A 21,210-nucleotide genomic window follows, 5' to 3' on the forward strand; every position below is an offset into this window, starting at 1 on the left:
GCGTTTGTCTATAGAATCTATAGTAGAACTATAGTATATGTCGGTTAATTCCAAAAATAACCCATATTTCCAGCATATTGCAGTCTGTCTTTGTAAATACCCGACATTCTGAACTTTTCGGAATCACCTGAACACATAGCCTACTTATACACCGTGTTTTTTTTTTTGATTTCCGTTAATTTCAAGGGTGCATTCCTGAGCTTAAATTAAGTAACTTTCTCAAAGACACCGGTATTCTAATTAATTCCATTTCAGAGATAATAATATTTTTTTCTTATAAGGCCCTTACGAGCGTTTACACTTGGCTTAGGGTCTCTTTACATATTGATTAGTGTTTAGTATGAGTTAATACATTTGCTACAATGTTCGAAATGACATTGATATGTCACAGTTTGCAATTGTTTGGTTAAGTTCAACGTAATGCCCGTGTTACAACAATATATGCAACATTTTTTTATTTTATAGAACATTATTACACAAATTGACTAAGTCCCACACTAAGCTCAATAAGGTTTGTGTTGAGGGTACTTAGACAACGATATATATAATATATAAATATTTATAAATACTTAAATACATAGAAAACACCCATGACTCAGGAACAAATATCCATGCTCATCACACAAATACATGCCCTTACCAGGATTTGAACCCGGGACCATCAGCTTCGTAGGCAGGGTCACTACCCACTAGGCCAAACCGGTCGTCAAAATTACTTTTTGCAAAAATAAAAATAATCAAGAAATAAGTTTTTTTTTTTCAATGAACTATGCCATTTAGCTTCCTTAAACGTACTTGCCGATACCCCGAAGTTAACGGAATTCAATAAAAACACAGTGTATAGCCTACTTAAAGCCTATTAACATCACAGGCGGAGGCGGAAGTGTCCAAACAGGCGACGCCCGTGCACCAGCCCCCGCCGGTCGAGATGTACGCGCCGACACAGTACTCGTGGGAGCAGACACAACAGGCGCAACCACCGGAACCGTATAACACGGTAAGTGCTAAAGAAGAGACGCTTTCCATATAGGGACCGTGCGCGTTGGAGGGTCTGCCATCTTGTCACCTGAATCGGAACCATAAACATGCACATTTACACGTCACGTGTTTTCTTGTGCATAGTAAGTGCTGCCATCTTGTGGGCTACATCGGAACAATAAACATCAAATTTACGCCTCGCGCCAAAAATCTGACGGCACCTGTGCTGCCTCCTACAGTTCATGCACCCTATAGATTTTCGTACATTGACCCGCCCGTTGACATCTATATTGCACTTCTTTTTTAATTTATTCATAATAAAGTACATTTCATAAAACTCGCCAAACTATGACGTTTGATGGCGAGGCACGCTCATTTTTTTGCTTAACCTATTTGGGTTCGACACTTTTTTTTATAATATGATTATCTTGTTCGCTTTTTTCCTGTAGACGTTGTAAAGTTAAGGGAATCTATAGCTAATTTTTATGCTGCACCCTGACAGTCGGGATGCATTTTTTCAGCAACGCAATTGAGATTTTAATCGGGATATATATATATCATATATATATATATATATATAAATAAATATCAAAGTGAATTGATTGAAATAGAGAGCTGAAGTCTAAGAAAAAAACGTGCCCCTTAGATTGATTTCTAGAACTCACACGCTTTATTTCGGACAATCTAGACAAAGGCAAAAGATGCTTGTCATTATACATGGACTTAGCCAAGGCTTTTGATTCTGTACATATATCATTGCTCTTGGACAAAATGGAATTGATTGGTATACGTGGCTTAGCTTTAAGCATATTCAAAGACTATCTTAGCGAGCGTCAACAATGTGTTACTTTAGGTGATGTGGTTAGTGCCGATCTACCCGTTACTTATGGAGTACCTCAAGGAAGTATCTTGGGTCCTACTTTATTTCTCATCTTTATAAATGATCTCTGCAAGCTAGACTTACAAAAAACAAAAATATTAACATATGCAGACGACACTGTACTTTTATTTGCTGAAAAATCCTGGAAAGATGCTTTTGCTACAGCTCAGGAGAGTTTCGATAAGGTGAAATTGTGGCTAGATCAAAATTGTCTTACCCTTAATGTCGATAAGACCAAATTCATAACCCATTCCATAAGAAGTTCTACCCAACCACCAGAAGTATTACAACTAGTGGCTCATCAATGTCAAACGCCTGGTACAATGCCTTGTCCTTGTCAAGCTCTTACGAAAACTACTACCATAAGATACCTGGGAGTTGTTATTGACTCTAACTTAAATTTTAGAGCTCACATATCGCAACTCAGTGGTCGGGTTCGAAAACTAATTTATGTTTTTAAAAAATTAAGACATGTTGCGGACAGTTCTTTGACTAAACGTGTTTACCAGGCCCTCTGTCAGTCACTTCTCACATATTGCATATCATCTTGGGGAGGCGCGTCTAAGTCTAGTCTTATAAATCTAGAAAGGGCTCAGCGAGCAGTGTTAAAAGTCATGCACTTCTTACCATTCTTGACCCCCACTGTAAATGTATACTCTACGGCAAAAGTCCTGACGGTTAGACAACTCTTTATATTACATTCAGTCCTAAAATATCATTCGACTCTGACTTATAACAATCAACACCTTTCAAGTACCCGGAGACCATATGTAGTCGGAATAAGGACCACAAAGTTTTATACTTCTTTCAGTAGAAAATTCTTTACATTCAATGGTTCATATGTGTACAATAAAGTCAATAAGGAATTAAACGTTTATCATATGACTAAAAGGCAATGCAAGCATACTGTAACAGACTGGCTTTTAACAAAAAATTACGAAGAGACAGAGAATATTCTCAACATAATAACATGACACAACTCGGACACACACACGCACACACACACACACAATCAAAGCTGTAAGCTTTGTCAGCATGCTAACTTAATTAATAGCTTGATTTAAACTTTATCTTATTCTTGAAATATCTATTGTTGTTCCTTTTTCTAAATTGTATACTGTTTTACTTTGTTATAACATAACCTCATTATCTTTGATCATGAATCTCTTACCTTGTTATTGTAATTAATAATTATATTTAAGGGGAGGGGCACTGTTTATCCTAAATCACAGGTTCGCCTACTTAGGAAACAGACCTTCTGGTTTACTTTTAAGAATCCTTTTGTACAAGTTTTTGCTTATGAAATTAGTTTTTTAAGAATTCTTTTGTACAAGTTTGTTTATGAATTAAATTTGTTTGTTTATTTGTTTATTTCCAAAACAGATGGCGCTGTACTGCGCCATTTATTTAGCTGTCACTGAATTGTCAAACGTCAACTTTAACACTCGCACTTGCCAGGATCATAAGCGGGACAGCAATATAATTACACGCGAGCGATAGAGCTAGGAACGGCAGCAGAACATACATACATACATAGAAAACACCCATGACTCGGGAACAAATATCCGCGTTCATCACACAAATAAATGCCCTTACCGGGATTAGAACCCGGGATCATCGGCTTCATAGGCAGGGTTACTAGCCACTAGGCCAGACCGCTCGTCACTTTACGTACAATTTTAAAGCAATAGGGCATATTACGCGGGTTGCGCTGGTGGCCTAGCGGCAAGAGCGTGCGACTTGCAATCCGGAGGTCGCGGGTTCAAACCCGGTTCGTAACAATGAGTTTTTCGGAACTTATGTACGAAATATCGTTTGATATTTACCAGTCGCTTTTCGATGAAGGAAAACATCGTGAGGAAACCGGACTAATCCCAACAGGGCTTAGTTTACCCTCTGGGTTGGAAGGTCAGATGGCAGTCGCTTTCGTAAAAACTAGTGCTTATGCCAAATCTTGGGATTAGTTGTCAACAGGGCCCCAGGCTTCCATGAGCGTGGCAAAATGCCGGGACAACGCGAGGAAGAAGAAGAAGAAAAAGGGCATATTACGCGAAACTCTGCGTAGCCACTACCATAATAACAATCTGAGGGTCTACCGCGAAACAAGAAAATCGAAATTGCGTTATCGAACCTCTCACTCTTGCATATTTGAAGGATAAAGTGGCAGATAACTAAATTTCGATTTTCGCGTTTCCGGGTAGGCCCTTTGTAAACAAACCGCCTTGATGCATGAATGTTATGTTTTATTATCTGTGAAAACTTGTCAAAATACAGTTTAAGGCACAGTATGTATAAGTTACTCTGTAATTTAAGATACGTGCTAGTGCTGCTTTCTGGCGGTAGAACATTGCAGTAATACTCCCTATTCACCCATTGGGTACATTTGAAAAGTAACATATTTTTTTTTTTGTTTAAACAGCAACCATTGCAATCGGCGTACCCGGAGCCCTACCAGCCCGAGCCCTATCAGCCCGAGGAGCCCTACTACCCGCGCCAGCAGTCCGCGGAGTACGCGGACCCAGAGTACTGGCCGCAGGAGCAGTATCAGTACGAGGTAAGTTACGAGGCACGGCCACTTGGTCAGTAGATAAATACGGCAAATTTAAAATAGTTGTGTTTTACGGTCACGTCTGAAAATATCGATACGGACAAAGTGCCAAAAATATGTATACACTACCCTAATATAAAGTCGTGTATACATATTTTTGGCACTTCGGTGTCGAAGTTTTCAGACGTGATTGTACAAGCGGGCAAAATTGTTGTTTAACCTTGTGCTAATATTGATACTTGAGCAAGCGAAAGATTCCAAGATTGAACCACGAGCGTGATTCGAGAAGCAGAATTTTGAGCTTAGCGAGAGTTTCAAGGCACAAGGGCTAAACAAACATTGCCTCCAAGTGAAACACAACATTTTTCACCACACCAACGCGAGGAAAATACTAACTATGAAATGTCAAAAAAATCTAACAATATCAAATCGAAATGAACGTAATAAAAAAAATATCATTACCAGCTAGCACCAGGAAACAAATCAAAACTTGCATTACTTTGCCCCACATGTGGATAAAACGCAACTTTCTCATTATTTTTGAACAATCAAGAGGGACATTACCAGTCGGTGTGGCGAAAATAATTTGTGTTCAGATTTTTATTACACAATAAATTATATTCTAAGACGAAATGTATTCCAAATTTTGACATGGTTAAAGCGTGACAAGCAACGACCATTAGAATGATAACGTACATTCAAAATAATAATTATATAATGTGTATATAAAAGAGAAAATCTAGACTTCATAACTTTTAAGAGTTTTATTGTTTGTGGAGTGCAATATATTTGCTTGTATTACAAATTAATGAATGCATGAAGGGGTATTACAAAGAGGGAAATTAATGAATGTATTGGGAAAGGGTATTAGAGAGGGGTAAAAGATAATACATTGTGTAATAAGGGCGGTAAACGAATTTACGAACAAGCCCGAAGCCCAAGGCTAGGGCTTAATTAACACGAGTTCGTAATTCTTGTAGCGCCCGTCGCACACACAATGTTTTTCATCACACTTGTGAGTAAAAAACTAAATTTTATGAGAAGCCATTCTTAAATACGGTGACATTACAAACATTCGTCCGCCATATTGTCATTTTTGACAGGTAGGCATCGAAGGCACAGATCCATCCGGCATTCAGCCACGATTGAAAATTGTGTAAAAAATATTTTAAACGACTATGAGATTAATAAAATTAAATATTTTTAAACGTAAACAAAAATATTAAATTATAAACGTCAATATTTTAAAAGTAAAACTCATATCTACTTGGTTCGTATGAAGGGGAGTATTACTGCAATGTTCTGCCGCCAGAGTGCAGCACTAGCCCCTATCGTAAACCATAGAGTAACATACATACTGTACCTTAAACTGTTTTCTGACAAGTTTTCACAGATACTAAAATATGACATTGATGCATCAAGGCGGTTTGTTGGAAACCCGAAATTGAGTTATCTGCCTCTTTATCGCTCGAATATGCAAGAGTGATAGAGAGGTTAGATAATGAAATTTCTATCGTCTTGTTTCGCGGTAGACCCTCAAATTGTGATGGATTGTGGTAGTGGCGTCCCTTACGCAGAGTTTCGCGTGATATTCCCTATTAGTGACATAAAAAAATAACTATTACCGCCAGTGGGCATAATATAGCTCATTCCGTCTCAGTATGCTGGTGTACAATGACACCGTCTACGAGCAAGTGTGATGAAAATGAACTAATTGAGGCTTTTAAAGTTTTATGAATAAAGGGCGTCTTTTCTTCCCTATTTTAATGTACATATAATACCTACGGTGTAGTAAAATCTCAATTCAGAAATAATACTTCATTGTTATGTTTTGTGCGTTTGGTGATGGTATGCTATTTCCAGCCAAACACATACTTATGGACACGGACTTTAATTGTTGAGCCACTTAGACAAAGACAATTCGAAACTGATTGTCAAATCGTTTCGAGCGATGGCGCCATAACCTTTGGGTTGTGCTCTATTAGATGGCGCCACTTTTTGATATTTAACAAATTTAACACATATCAGTGAAATAATAAGGATCAAAGTCAAATGGCGTTCTAAAAGCTTTAATCGTGTGCCGAAAGATGGCAGTAAGTTTACTGTGGGTACAAAGTATTCTTTGACAATCCACCTCTATTAACCTTTTGAACGCCACGCCTATCGTACGCGGCGCGGAATCGTGAACCTTGTCGGTACGCATGAAGGTTGATATTGGGCTGTAGCCGCGCGCGTCATATGACGTCTTTGGCGGTCAAAAGCTTAAAAATAGGGTTCAAGCTAATTTGCTTGTCAATATTCAAGGTATGAAATGTCCAATGTAAAGTGAACCCTAAACGGCTCAACAATTTATGTCCGTGACCGTACTTAAAAGTCCGTCTAAGCTAATTCCGCACCGACTGGTATATAACAAAGTGAGCGAGTGCCAATACAAACGTAATATTTCCATAGAAATTTGACATAAATGATGACGTCGTCACACTTTGTCATTGCTAATGCCGTGCAGAGTTATTTAAATATAGAGTTAGTTAAATATAGATCGTGTCATTCACGAAGGCGCGTGCCTTTACTCCCATGTTAGTAAAGGTTACATTTGACAAGTCTGAGCCTCATCGTGGATGACACGAACTATTACGACATACTAATTTTGTAAATATTAATTCATTTCATATTGTTTCGTGCCGTCAGGAGGGAAAGGTACAAAACCACTTTGTTTTTGTGTGAATGCTTTAACACTAAATAAATACCTTAACTTAGCTCACAAGTACATTACATTATATTTTTAAGCTTGCGTTACACACACAACACAATATTAGCACTTGCGTACACACATATAGAAAGAGTCCATTAAGAGATTAGAAAAAAAAAATTAAGCTGTCTATTCTTATTTTTTAAATATATTTCCACTGAGTTACAGAATAGATTCCTAGGCCACTATAGAACCATGCCATAATGACTTCTACGACAGTGCTTATTGAGTGATGCGTGTCAAGTATCTAGTAGTTAAAGCGACAAGGTTCTATAGTGGCCTAGGATTCAAATTGGTTGACTGTACGCAACTCGTGTCGATTTAAAACACGAAAGATTTCATCGCCACTATTTTTCGTAAAAATATAAATGAAAATCTTTTGAAATTACGCGTTAATACACAATCGTCAGATATATCGGAGCGCCCAAGGTGCTCACAAATATCCGACCACGCCTCTATTGTCAAGGCGCTAGAGAGCGTGTTCAGATATTTTTGGGCACCTCTGCCGCTCCGATATATCTGATGGCGTTTGTAAGAGTAAACGGCAGACAATTCCGTGCAATGATAAACACACTATAGACAGTGTCATTATATATATCTAAGAAATAGCAAGTGCGATGTCGCGAAAGTGGGAGTTGAAGGATAGATCGTGTCATTCACGAAGACGCGTGTCTTGACTCGTAATGTCATGTTATTAAAGGTTAGATTTGACAAATATGCGCGTCATCGTGGATGACACGAACTATACAAGGGTAACGGATTTTCACAAAGGATGAGACGCTTTCCGGGTAGATTTTTGGGCATTGACTCGCCGGCTGCTATCTCTATTGTACAGTCACGTCTGAAAATATCGGTACAAAAAATGTGCCAAAAATATGTATACACTATCTTAATGGGCAATAAAGTCGTGTATACATATTTTTGGCACTTTTTTCAGTATCGATATTTTCAGACGTGACCGTACCCTGTGAATCCAATCCAACTTCCATGGAGTCAGACCATGCTAAGTTGGCATCGATTTTATTCGCCCAGCCTGTGTTAAGTAAACGTCAGAATAACATAGAAGTTTGACTTTTAAAATAGCACTTGTACTGGGCTGTCAAAACCGCTGCCAACTTATCTTGGTTTGACTCTTAGACACAGTTCGGTCACGTATGAAAATATCGATACGGATAGTGCCAAAAATATGTATATACTACCCTAATATATGAGCCATAAAGTCGTGTATACATATTTTTGTCACTTCGATCGTGTCGATGTTTTCAGACGTGGCTGTACAAAGAGCAACACTCTTAACTGTCCATCAGTGGACCTTATGCCTTTTGTAATAAGGTCCACTGATAGACAGTTAACAGTGTGGGCGATGGTACTGCAGATACAGTGTATGAATTCACAGGGTTATATGGCTGTCCCGCTCACGATGCAGGTTGTGTCAATGTTTAATGTCACTGTGGGAGTTGGACAGCAATATTATTACGCGCGTACAATAGAGATAGCAGCAGGTGGCTCAGTGTACGAAAATCCGTCTGTAAAACATCCCTTTACCAACCACATACGAAACACAAACAAATATTTTTGAGATCACCGCACCTAGATGCAGCTTTGCTTGTGAAATGGAATACAATATTTTATGCTACAACAGGGCTCATTTATACAACTAAACTTTTGCTGATATTTTGAAGAGGCAAGGTACAGTCAAGGAATTTAATTTCAGTACCATTTCGTACCTTGTCGCAGTGACAATCGTATGAAGTCCTTAGCGAGTTTGACAAGTACAAAATGGTTTAAAAATAAATCATTTGACTGTATAATCGTGCAATGTGCATGGATGCTACTGAAATAAGCGGTGGCACTCCCACTACTACTGTACTAAATTATTACGCGCGCCTTTATGTGGTTAGTGTTGGTGAAAACTCGAGTAATTTGAGTCTTCTGCTTGAAGACTACAAAATGTTTCTAACTCTGGTCATTAGTCGAAACTCGAGTTCTTATTGAGACACCTATAAAATTGTAGACGCAGTCTTTATCTGAAGCCTCGAGTTCTTTTTAAGTTGCGCTTAAAAGAATAAAAAATCGGGATTTAAAAGACTGAAGTTTCCAAGCGCAAAGTCTCGAGACGCAAAAGAAAACGAGTCGATATTTTCAAATTTAGACTCAAGGAAATCGAGTTACTATAGGTATCGCCAGAAGAGTTGAAGTGAATGATTACACACACACAGCCACTAATGTAATTGCAAAAAGTGTACTAATCGCAAAACAGTATTGAATGAATTAATGAGTGAATGTGATGTGACTTCATCATCATTATCAGGCCTTGTACATCTTTACAGATGATTTAGCGACGGCGCCGCTCATGTGACTTTAAGCGCAAGATATTAAGCTAAAAAAAAACTTGAAGATACATTTTAGTCCATCTCTCAGTTGGCGGTTAAACTTGCTGGCGGTACGAAAAAACAACATTAATTTCAAAATTTCGCTGCCATTACATGATTGTTGTTGTGTGCGTGACTTCAACTCTCGTGGTCATACACCAACACTGTGTGATGACAGCGGGTTATCTTATATGCTCCATCTAGTTGCGGTGATCTGCGTTACCAACACCACTCAATCATTCAGATTAGTTTCATACATCGATATCTATCTTTACTCATCATTACACGGACATTTTCAGATAAAAATGTACCATACACTTTTTTCGAAAATCTAAAAATTTTTGGGTTACTTTTACTCAGAATCGCGAGAAAAAAGTGTCCGAGAAAATTTGTGACATTTTGTATGAACCCTCACAAAACTGACACCCAAAATTTATATGAAAAACTGGCACACTTCTTTGTTTTAATCAATAGCCCTCGTGATTCTGTGAATCGAAATTACCCAAGAGTTTAGATTTTCGAAAAAAAAAAACACTTTTTTCTGAAAGCCATCTATCACTTTGACTCTACTTAAGTTTTATGAATTGGTGAAGAGGCCATATTTAAATGCAATATTAACATGAAGAATTATTGTTATTTAACTTATCAGACATTTGTGTATTAGTTAAGGTCGGGATGTCTGTCAATAGACTGCGCAACATTGTCCTCGCAACATTTTTGTCTTAAATTCAACTATAGGCCAATCAATAACAAGGTATAGAGGGAAATGCTTGGAACACAATTTGATCCCATGCCTTTGCTTGGACTAGTTAGGAGGTGAACATATCAAAAGTCCATACACAACATATAAAAAGGGGGGAGGGGGGGGGGGGGGGGGGGGGGGGTTGTAAGTCCCATTTTTCGGTTTTTCCATTATATCTCGGAAACCATGCGTCTTAGCGCCATGACCACTGTTACAAAATGAAAGTTGATATTTGCTACAAGTTTAATTCAGTCAAGTTTTTCAATACCTTGAATAGTTTCAAGATATCCTCCCTTGAATGTTTGGCTCTCAATTTTATCTCGATATCTACATTAGTGTCTACATGTACATATCTATCTGTTTGGTACCGTTTTCTTATAAATCGAAAGTTACATAAAGCTACGAAGTCATTATTTACTGCGTAACAATTGCGTAAATTTGTATCAGTTCATTGTTTTGATTGTATAATAAAATACGTAAAATATGGTGTATTTATTAAATTTTAAACCATTATTTCTATCACTAATTATTACGAATGACTCGTAGGGTGTTTTTGAACGATGCGGTTTGACTTATTTCGGGGGTCTATTATAAACCGTCAATATACCGTTGAATTACGTATGCACTTTTTGTCTCTTTCTTTTTGCTAATGACGTGAAAGGGACAAAGACAATAGAATCCAAATATTTCGAACTTGAAATGCCCCGCACGTTGAAATGACATTCGAATCTAAAGGTCACTTGAATGTTATTTTGTCTCACTGTTTTTAAGCAGCAAATTACCCTTGTTCGAGCTGCTGACGTGAAAAATATTTTGTAAATGTTATGCAAACATTTCTTTCAGTGGCATTTTGTTGCGCGGCATATTGACATAAATCCTAAGTCCCTGTTCTCGTAAGGGCTAATGTACTTACCGATGAATTTAAATATAGAAAGTTGCATTCCTTAGTCGTTTTATTAGGCAAAAGAAACTCAATATTTGTGTTGGACCACGCAAAGTAGCTTACCAAGATTTAATTGAAACTGAATTTACATCGAGTGTGTAAGATGCGTAAAATTTAAGGCGATATCGTGCTTCAAATTTGGCAGGTAAACGAGATGGCGCTGTACGGCTCCATATATTTTGCGTTAACTCTGATTGTCAGTAGTTGATGTTTGACAATTCAGTGACCACAAAACATATGACGTAGTACAGCGCCATCTGTTTTGGATATCACAATAAAGAGCACGTTTTTTTTTTAAACTTTACCTCTCTATTACAATCAATCTTTTCTTGAATTAAAGTTCATATATGGAGTAGCTGTAACGTAAAATATTTGGAGAAATTTGCAATAAAAACGCGGTAAAATTTCTTCAATATTTTTTGTAAATTAAGCCCAACCAAAAGAGATTTAAATTAACTGTCATAGGGACCATAATTCGAAGCGTGAGGTATAAAGGCGAATCGCTGCAAACTTATCGTGGTCGCAGATAGATTTTCATTTCAAAAAACGTACATTGTCCTTACGAGTTACGAATAATGTCCTTATAAAATTGTTTGTGTCCGTCGCCGCCGCAGCCTCCGCGCGTAAGTACCCGCCGCGCCCCCACCGCCCGCGTCCCGCCCCGCACACTACACACCCTCCCCTCGTTCGACGAGTCGCTAGAAATGATCGAATACCATCGCTCGCCCGGCCTACGCAAACGCATACACCCTAAGAACAATACCGTCAATGTAGGCTTCGAAACGAGAACGTCGCCAGGTAGGATGAGGACTATATCGCGGGGAAGCAGTGAGTCTAGCGATAGCAAAAAGAAACCTCTATCCGACTTAGACATACAGATAGCGCATAGCCCGCAACTAGGCGTTTCGGCCAACGAACCGACTAAATCGCAAATGTTCGAAGCTAACAGACGAGGACGTTACGGCAAAGTTATAAGCAACACTGTAGACACTTGGGCGAGACAAACAATCCACGTCCGCGACGGCACGTACAAACCTCTTATATTCGGCGGTACTTATCCTATCGAAGTACCTGCTTCACCGCCGGAAGAAAAAGAAAAACCGGTAAAGAAAGTACCTGTCGCTGAAGTAAAGGCTACTATAGACCAAGCGACGCATAGACGAGAATTAAAAAAGACTATCGAACGCAGTTTAGATAGATTCGAAGCGATACTCGCCAAAAGGGATCCCACCAATAAAAGACAGGCGTTTTCGAAACGCATTGTCAACACTTTCGATATAGACGAGCCGGTGAATGTTGGTGAGACCAAAGATGTCCTGAAAGACAAGGATGCGAGATACTACGTGTCGGGGCCGAAGACGTTTAACATTGATGAGCCTGTGGCGTTTATTTAAGGTGCAGTGAGTTCACGTCCGAGCGCAGCTCAATAAGCACTGACCACGGATCAAAAATAGAGTCAGACCAACACAAGTCTGCAACGATTTGGATAGCAAACGCAGTGGAAGTGTTATTTATACGTCATAATGTCTTTGACGTTTAAAATAACTCTTGCACTTGCATTTTTAGACGCAAATTATATGTCAATAGTCTTTTGTGCAAAAATAGTTACAAATTTTAAGTAGTGCGTTATTATTTAATAAACTGCTGGCCGAAACCACTGCACCTTAAGTACCTTCGGGCTGTAAAAGCTGCATCTGATAATGATGATTTTATTACCGCCTGTACCCGTTAGTTTTCACGCTTACAAATTTGGAATAATATGAATCAAAAATGAATAATAATTATTTAATTATAGTAAGGACGTTAAGCACGAACAATTTCGTACATTGACACGTTATTTCCATAATTATATTGCTGTCCCGCCGATGTTGCCGCGGTCAAGGCCACCGTGTGAGTAGGAAAGCAATATAATTATGTGCGTGCGATAGAGACAGGTAATGGCGTGTCAATGTACGAAATTCTTCGTGCTTAACTTCTTTAAGTTAGTGTGCATAGTGGTTAAATTACAATAGTTTTACAATAATATAAATTAATGTGCAGCAATGAGAATCTCCGCTTTATATGGTAGTATATAAATAAAATGAAATTAGTTCTATATTTTTTTGTCCGTGAATCAATATTTTGCATAAATGTTTTTTTATATACGAGACAATGTTGAATTTGTATTTAATAAATAATAAATATTATAGGACATTATTACACAAATTATAATTATTATTATTATGTATTTATTTTTAGATTTAGATTTTAAGTTTTATATGTATTATGTTGTTGTGTAATAAAATATATATAATATAAACGAATATGAATATGTTGAATTTCAAGTTTATTAGTCATAAACAAAGAGAATTTGAAATAGAGGTGGATTGCTAAAGAAAACTTTGTAGGCACAGTAAATTTACTGCCAACTTTCGACACATGATTAAAACTTTTAGAACGCCATTTGACTTTGATCCTTATTCTTTCAGTGATATGTGTTAAATTTGTTAAATGTCATAAAGTGGCGCCATCTTACCGGGCATAACCCAAAGGTTATGGCGCCATCACTCGAAACGGTGCCGCCATACCTTAAGCCTGCTATCTATTGTATGGCGTCACTTTTTGATATTTAACAAATTTAACACATATCAGAGAAAGATTAAGGATCAAAGTTAAAAGGCGTTCTAAAAGTTAAATCATGTGTCGAAAGATGACAGTAATACTTTGGCTACAAAGTTTTCTTTGACAATCCTCTATTTAAAATTTTCTTTGGTTATAAAATAAGTAAGGAACTAAGGTCCTCAGATAACGAGTGTTATGGTCAGTCGAGTTCATAAATATGTATACATTTCTTCACCTTAATCCATTGTGATAGGGTGAAAAATGGATACATATTTATGAACTCGACTGTACGATCACGGACTTTAATTGTTGATACGTCTAAGGTTCAACCCGATTTGGTTGTAATACTAACGGTATGAAATGTCCAATGAAAAGAAAACCCCTAAACGGCTCGACAATTTAAGTCCGCCACTGTACACCATTGTTTACATGGTTATTTTTTTGGAAACGTTTTTACCATGCGGTTCGTTATATAATATTAATATATAAGCTTTTTATGGAAAATGTACTATGGTCAATGTGTAGAGTAAATGTGATGTTGTTTAAAAGTATTCAAATGTTAGTAGGTATTGTAGTTATTAAAATAAGGACGCTAACCACGAAGAATTACGTACATTGACACGCCTGTTCCTGTCTATTGCACGCGCTTAATTATATTGATGTCAGTGATACTGTGCAAGCGGGACAGCAGTGTATTTTTGTGTTTCGGTTATATAATTTATGAATCTCATCTGCACCAACATATGTCTCTGTTTGACCCAATGGTTGACTGGTAGAGAATGCCTTTTGGCATTAACTCCGCCATTTTTATTTTTATTTGTTTGTGAAATAAAGTTTAAATAAATAAATATTTACGCGAGTGCGGCAGAGATATCAACAGGCAGGTCAATATACAAAATTCTTCGTGATTAGCGTCCATACTTTACACATTTTATTGAAAGATATAGGTATAACAATTTGTGACATAATAAATACAGTCACAACTAGTAACTAGTAACTCAATAGTACAATAGGTTTATAGAAACAGAGAGAGTCTGACCAAGGTAACTCTACATTGCTTTTGCAATGACAAAGTGCGGAAATGTCACGATTACTGTCATATTTCTACATAATGACATTTATAATGACAATTCCTCACTTTGATCAGTCCAAGTCAGTGCAAAGTTAGCTTAGACGGACTTTAGGTATAGTCGCCATCAGATATATCGGAGCGGCCGAGGTTGTCTCAAATATCTGATTGCGGCTCTATTGTCGAGACGTTAGAGTGCGTGTTCAGATATTTTTGAGCACCTCGGGCGATCCCATATATCTGATGGCGACTGTACCAGCAATTGTATAATGTGAATTATGTGACGTAATATATAAATAATCGATCGATAAATCGATATTATTTAATTTAATTTAATAAATATAATAATTATTCATTATACATATTCTGTTATTTATATAATTTAATAATTCGTCCTAATTAGTACATTACTATACAAGTGAGAAAAATAGGAAATTCGCAACGAGTGGGCATAAATTAAAACACGACCGAAGGGAGTGTTCTAAATCGACACGAGTTGCGATTTGCCTATTCACACATGTATCGTACAACGTTATACAGTACATATGGCCCTTTAAATTTTCAACATAGTTACATAATGTGCTAATTATCGCACTAGTGCGGTAAAGTAACGCCATACGTACTGTAAAGTACTAAACACATAATAAATGTGATACTGTTGTAATGTTTTGAATTGTATTTTTTTTTAATCGCATTGTTATGTCAATAGTTGAGTTGTAGCAAAAAAATGAAGTATTAAATGTTTACGATATATACAATTATTATAATTTTCTTAATCCACGAGTCAGCTTTTAAACTTAAAAATTGGTGTATTGCAAGCGTGGCCTGCGCTATAAATAATTGAACACAAAAACAGGGCTAAACACGCACACACACACACACACATCACATGTGCACACATCATCCCCACTACGCTTTCTTCCCTCGCTTGAATAAATGTTGTACTGTGTATGTCCAATAACTAGTAGATGTGTATGTATAAAAGTCTGTCAAAAGTGTACTCTTCTATTAAGATAAAGTGGCATGTATTATTGCTACAAAATATTTATTTTTTCTGCAACTATTTTTGAGCCTAAGATCAATGTGGGGAAACCGTCTATAAGGGAAATTCGTCTACAAGCTCTTTCGTCGTTGTTAACTCTCGCGTTTGTACACATACTCCACTCGGTTCGGTAGAGCAGGAGTGAAGCCTTTCCTTTCTGAGTGTGTCTGAGCAACGTACGTATACAAATACGAGAGTTTGTGCCAAATGACGATCTTCTCCTTCCCCACATTGAGCTTACGATGTTTGGCCTATGGCTAAGTAAAAATCAGCCGATATTTCTCGTCGTCTCTCATCGGACAAAATGTAACTACACGGAACTTATCTGAATGACGATGGTGATATTTAAAACAGAGACGTTCATGCGAATGCTTGGACCGCCTTGAATGCAAGTAATGTTTTTTTCAAATAGCTTATTATTTTGCATGTAAACTCTGAAACATTATGTTAGTAGCAAAAAAATATACAATAAGCTTTAGAAAACTGTTATCCATGCACGTGCATGCAAGTTATTCTTACTATTGCTTAATAACTGGTATAAAATGTATTAATCATCAATTTATAGCAAATGACTGATGAAAGTATGTCATGAATACAAGAGGCTCGCTCATTACTTCTTGTATTTTTAGAGTAAATAGTTGCAATTGCCCTGGGTGACCTTACAACTGATTAATAAGAGTTAATAAGCTTAACTTTTAAACCTTTCGACCGCCTAAGACGTCAACTGATGCGCGCGACTCCAGCCCAATATCAAACTTCGTGCTTTCCGACAAGGTTCAAAGGGTCAAAATTTCTAATACGAAATTTGCTATAAACAAATGATCATTATAAGCGACAATGAATTAATTGCTCTACATGTGTAAAGTCAGCTAATGTATATGACGATTAATATACATTATGCGATTGTCAAAAGTCGACGTTTCGCAACTAAGTTACTACAAAATCACCTTCGATTACAGCTGTGTAACTCGATAGCACATGTGGGCTTTACACATGTTTACAATTATTTACTTTCTGCTATCAATATTGCCAGTCAGTGTCAAAACATGAAACGTAAGGTCAATGTGCAAAAGTCGACGTTTCGCAACTAAGTTACTACAAAATCACCTTCTATTACAGCTGTGTAACTCGATAGCACATTAGGGCATTACACATGTTTACAATTATTTAATTTCTGCTATTAATATTGCCAGTCACTGTCAAAACATGAAACGTAAGGTCAATGTGGGGAAGACCGTCGTTCTTACGTCGCTTTTCACTTTTGCGTTTGTACACATACTTCACCAGGCTAGGGTCGGTTAAGACTCAAGTCCTTTGAGACTCGATTCGGTTTTTCAGGCTATATAGTCATTAAGTCGAAAGTTGTGTCCTTATCGAGACCTAAGTCTTTTGTTAAGACTCAGACCCTTTAAGGAGACCTCTTTAATTATGCACATAAGTTTTAAAAAGGCACAATCCATATTAAATTTATGGGTTATGCACAAATCGTTAAAAAATTACAAATTTCCGTTATGTTACTTTCTAGTTTTTTTGAAGAGTTCTTTATTCGAAGATTCCAGTCGTGTTAAGTTGCACTTAAATGACTCGGATGATTGTTAAGCGCAGTCATGTAATAATTAGACTTAAAAACCTTGAGTTCTTACCAACTCTAGGTAGAGCAGGAGTGAAGCTCTCCCTTTCTCGTAGTGTCTGAGCGACGTACGTATACGAGAGTTCTTGCCCCATGACGATCTTCCCAACCAAAATAAATCCGGTCTTCGCCACAGTCAATTCAAAAGAAAATTAATTGCATGAGAAAAAGCTTGTTAAATCCACGACTTCATGCTTTGTCTTTGCTGAAACCTGAAGAGGTAAAATTATCTGAGATCCTTATTAGATATGTATTAATGTCAATGTGGGTAAGGGCGTCCGCTACCTTTGCACGGAGCGGGTTAACGTAAAATAGTATGAGCGTTGCTAACTGGCGCGGACGCGTGCGACGGATTTTACCTACAGTGGCACCCGCGAAGTACACCCTACAAGAGACGCGGACGCCCTAAGTCTGGCATATAAAATGTTTGCTGGGAAGACCGTAATACTTTTAAAAAAATTGTTTACTATGCCTATTGTTTATCTGTTTTCCCGACCGTTCGAAAGAGTACTTGTATTGACATACTCGTTAAATACCAAAATCTTATCATATTCGTCAAATCAGTCTCATGGGAACTTGAATATACATCATGTTGGCGACTTTTTTATATAATTTGAAATGAAGCCATTATACAAGGTGCCCGTGAGCATTACGAGAGATTTTAACGGTACATTCCTGATGGCAACAGAAGCAAAAAATGTTATATAACTTTTTGTGAAATTAGACAAAAAAAAAATTTTGTTTTTTTCCCCTTTTTTTGAACACTTCTGTACATAAAACGTAATTTTTATTGATAGACACATAACCTAAAATTAACTAAAAAGTTTTTTTTATTTATTTGGAGGTAGCCTCTCGAATACTTTTTTAATTTTTCGATGTCAATCAATAGGTATGTCCAGACTAGACCTCAAAGTGGCAATACCGCAGTCAAAAATGTGTTTTGTACCGACTTATGGCGAAAGAATGATTTCGAAAAACATTTAATTATCTCTGAAACTAGGCCTAATCCAGAAAATTTTATATGAGATTTTAGTTTCTAAATATTACCAGGAATGCTTTGTTAAAATGTCTCGCAATGCTCACGGGCATCTTGTATTAAAATATCTAAGGTTTGAGTTATTTGCCCAAACTATTTAACAAGATATTCCAGAACAGTTACACCGAGGATTACATACTTGAATATTATATTATACACTGTGTTTTTGTTAAATTCCGTTAACTTCGGGAGAGGGCCAAGTACATTTCAAGGAAACTAAATGTCATAGTTAATTTTCGTAAATTTGTTTAACTTTTGTTTTTATGTTTCATAAAAAAAATTAAATGTGGCATGTAGCGTTGTGGCATTAATTTTAAGTCAACCAAACAATTGAAAACTATGATACATATATCAATGTCATTTCGAATATCGATCGTCCGAGATAATATTTGCATTTGAACTCGGCTTGCAGCAAATGTATGAAGTCGTACTAAACACTAATGTCACTAATCAATATGTAAACAGGCCCCAATGCAAGTGTAAGGGACTTATCATATAAGCATAAATTATCTTCAAAATTGAGTTAATTAGAATACCGGTGAGAAATTAACTTAAGCTCAGAAATGCACGTACGTTCACGTATTTTAAGTCGGAAACCGCTCGACATGTTTCACTCCGTGCCGACATGTTTAATATGTCTCTGTCTCACGGAAGTTTTGTTATCAGGATTGCACCCTTGAAATTAACGAAGTTTAAAAAAAACACGGTGTATAACATATGTATCGATTTATAACGGGTACAGTCGCCATCAGATATATCGGAGCGGCGGAGGTACTCACAAATATATGAACACGCCTCTGTTGTCAAGGGTTTAGAGTGTTCAGATCTTTTTGAGCGCCACGGCCGCTCCGATATATCTGATGGCGACTGTACAAGCTGTATATTCTACAGATCATTAGCCAATCATCTCATTCGTTAGCATGCTACATTCAATGCTGCCCAAACCGTATAATGCATATAATCTTTCCCTGAATATTATATAACAAGCTGGAAACCTCTAGCGACCTACCACACAAGAAAAATTAACAGTCTTTGAATCAATTATATTATAAAATATAATAGAATATGTCGGCGGAAATGGTCTGGCAATGTTGATTATAAATTTGTAATAATATTTTTTTAAACATACATTTAAAGCGGCCATGAGAATTTAAGAAAAGTTAGTATTATTTTTTACCAACCTTGTACCGGACAAATGGCCGTCGGGCGAACATAGCAAGTATGCAGACATGAAAAGTACATACTAACACTCTATTATCCCATACATTTTATTCATGAGAAAACAAGTAAGGTCTGGCGGCTCTGGGATCTTGCTCTATGAATTAACTCCCTCGTTTGAAAGTTTTTCTTACCTCCCTCGTCGCACCCATTGTTTTAAATTCGAATAGAAAAAAACAAAAGCAACTCTGTTCCATTTAATAACGATTTAAATTTCATTGGAAGTAATTTGTACTAATATTAGGACCGTGGGACGCTAGAGGATAAATTGTTATCAGTAATGATATTTATTAAGGTGTAATATCAACTTAGACATGCCGTTTCTGGGTGATTTTATTATTTCTGACCATACTATTGAATATGTACCTTATTGACCAAGCGTTAGCGGAGGTCTGGGCAAAAATGCTTTCTTATGTCCTGTTGTTTTCCTCTACGGGTTGCAATGCTCAACCGATTCTTGTGAAATTTTGTGAGCAGGTTCGATGATTAAATATATTTCGATTCAGATTTTTTATTTTATATATTTAGACGACCGGTCTGGCCTAGTGGGTAGTGACCCTGCCTATGAAGCCAATGGTCCTGGGTTCAAATCCCTGTAAGGGCATTTATTTGTCTGATGAGCACAGATATTTGTTCCTGAGTCATGGATGTTTTCTATGTATTAAGTATTTGTATATTATATATATATCGTTGTCCCGAGTACCCACAACACAAGCCTTCTTGAGATACTGTGGGGCTTAGTTTATTTGTTAAAGAAGGCCCAAACTGTAGTATTTTACTAACTATAAAAGCATCATCGTCAAAGTTATGCGTCTAATTTACACTTGTCATAAATGTCATAATTAAACCATTTCGATAATATTTGATCATCGAACTTTCCATTGAGAAACGGCATTACATTGACGCTTAACAACGACATATTTGAAAACGTTCGTAAAATAAAATATTCCGGGAAAGACTAAAATCATTCACCTCGCACTGTACACAAACAAAACACGTACTCTATCGACGGTCAGACGTTTGCGTTGCGTATTCTGTGCGTGTGTGGCACAGGCGCCGGCGGACGCGAGCGCGGCAGCGGGGCCGGGAGCGGACGAAGCGGACGAGCCGCGGCCTCAGATCACGATGCCCGGGGCGGTCGCGAGCCGGCCGGCGTTGTACGCTGACTACGAGGACGATAGACCACCTAGTGCTGATGTGAGTGAAGAAACCTGTATGTCAAACTAACATTGTGACTACCAAATTATATCTAATCGAGAATATATATATAATTTTTTTTCTCGATGAAAAAAAAAGGATAATATTAACTTGAACTAGTCACTAGACTTTGAAATTGTGCCTCCTCTTCATATTGGTCAGTTTCTATAATTAATAAAAAAATACTTTAATGTGTCTGGGTTAG

The 21,210-nt window shown here is 37.2% G+C and overlaps 1 protein-coding gene across 6 annotated transcripts in view; it reads left to right on the plus strand.

Annotated features, from left to right (window-relative positions):
• LOC133525558 (protein transport protein Sec16A-like) overlaps positions 1-21,210 on the plus strand; it is a 63,791-nt gene that overhangs the window by 30,407 nt on the left and 12,174 nt on the right. For 2 of the 6 annotated variants that reach the window (XM_061861871.1, XM_061861866.1), the window contains 3 exons: positions 872-997; positions 4,278-4,412; positions 11,827-13,322. In XM_061861871.1, the coding sequence (XP_061717855.1) occupies positions 872-997; positions 4,278-4,412; positions 11,827-12,606 (1,041 nt within the window). In that variant the 3' untranslated portion in view covers positions 12,607-13,322. Of the gene's footprint in view, positions 1-871; positions 998-4,277; positions 4,413-11,826; positions 13,324-20,861; positions 21,006-21,210 lie in introns of those variants that run through there. The other 4 variants (XM_061861888.1, XM_061861881.1, XM_061861892.1 and 1 more) reach the window with 3 other exon arrangements.

Source organism: Cydia pomonella, chromosome 1 (assembly GCF_033807575.1).
Source record: "Cydia pomonella isolate Wapato2018A chromosome 1, ilCydPomo1, whole genome shotgun sequence".
Classification (NCBI taxonomy): Eukaryota; Metazoa; Arthropoda; class Insecta; order Lepidoptera; family Tortricidae; genus Cydia; species Cydia pomonella.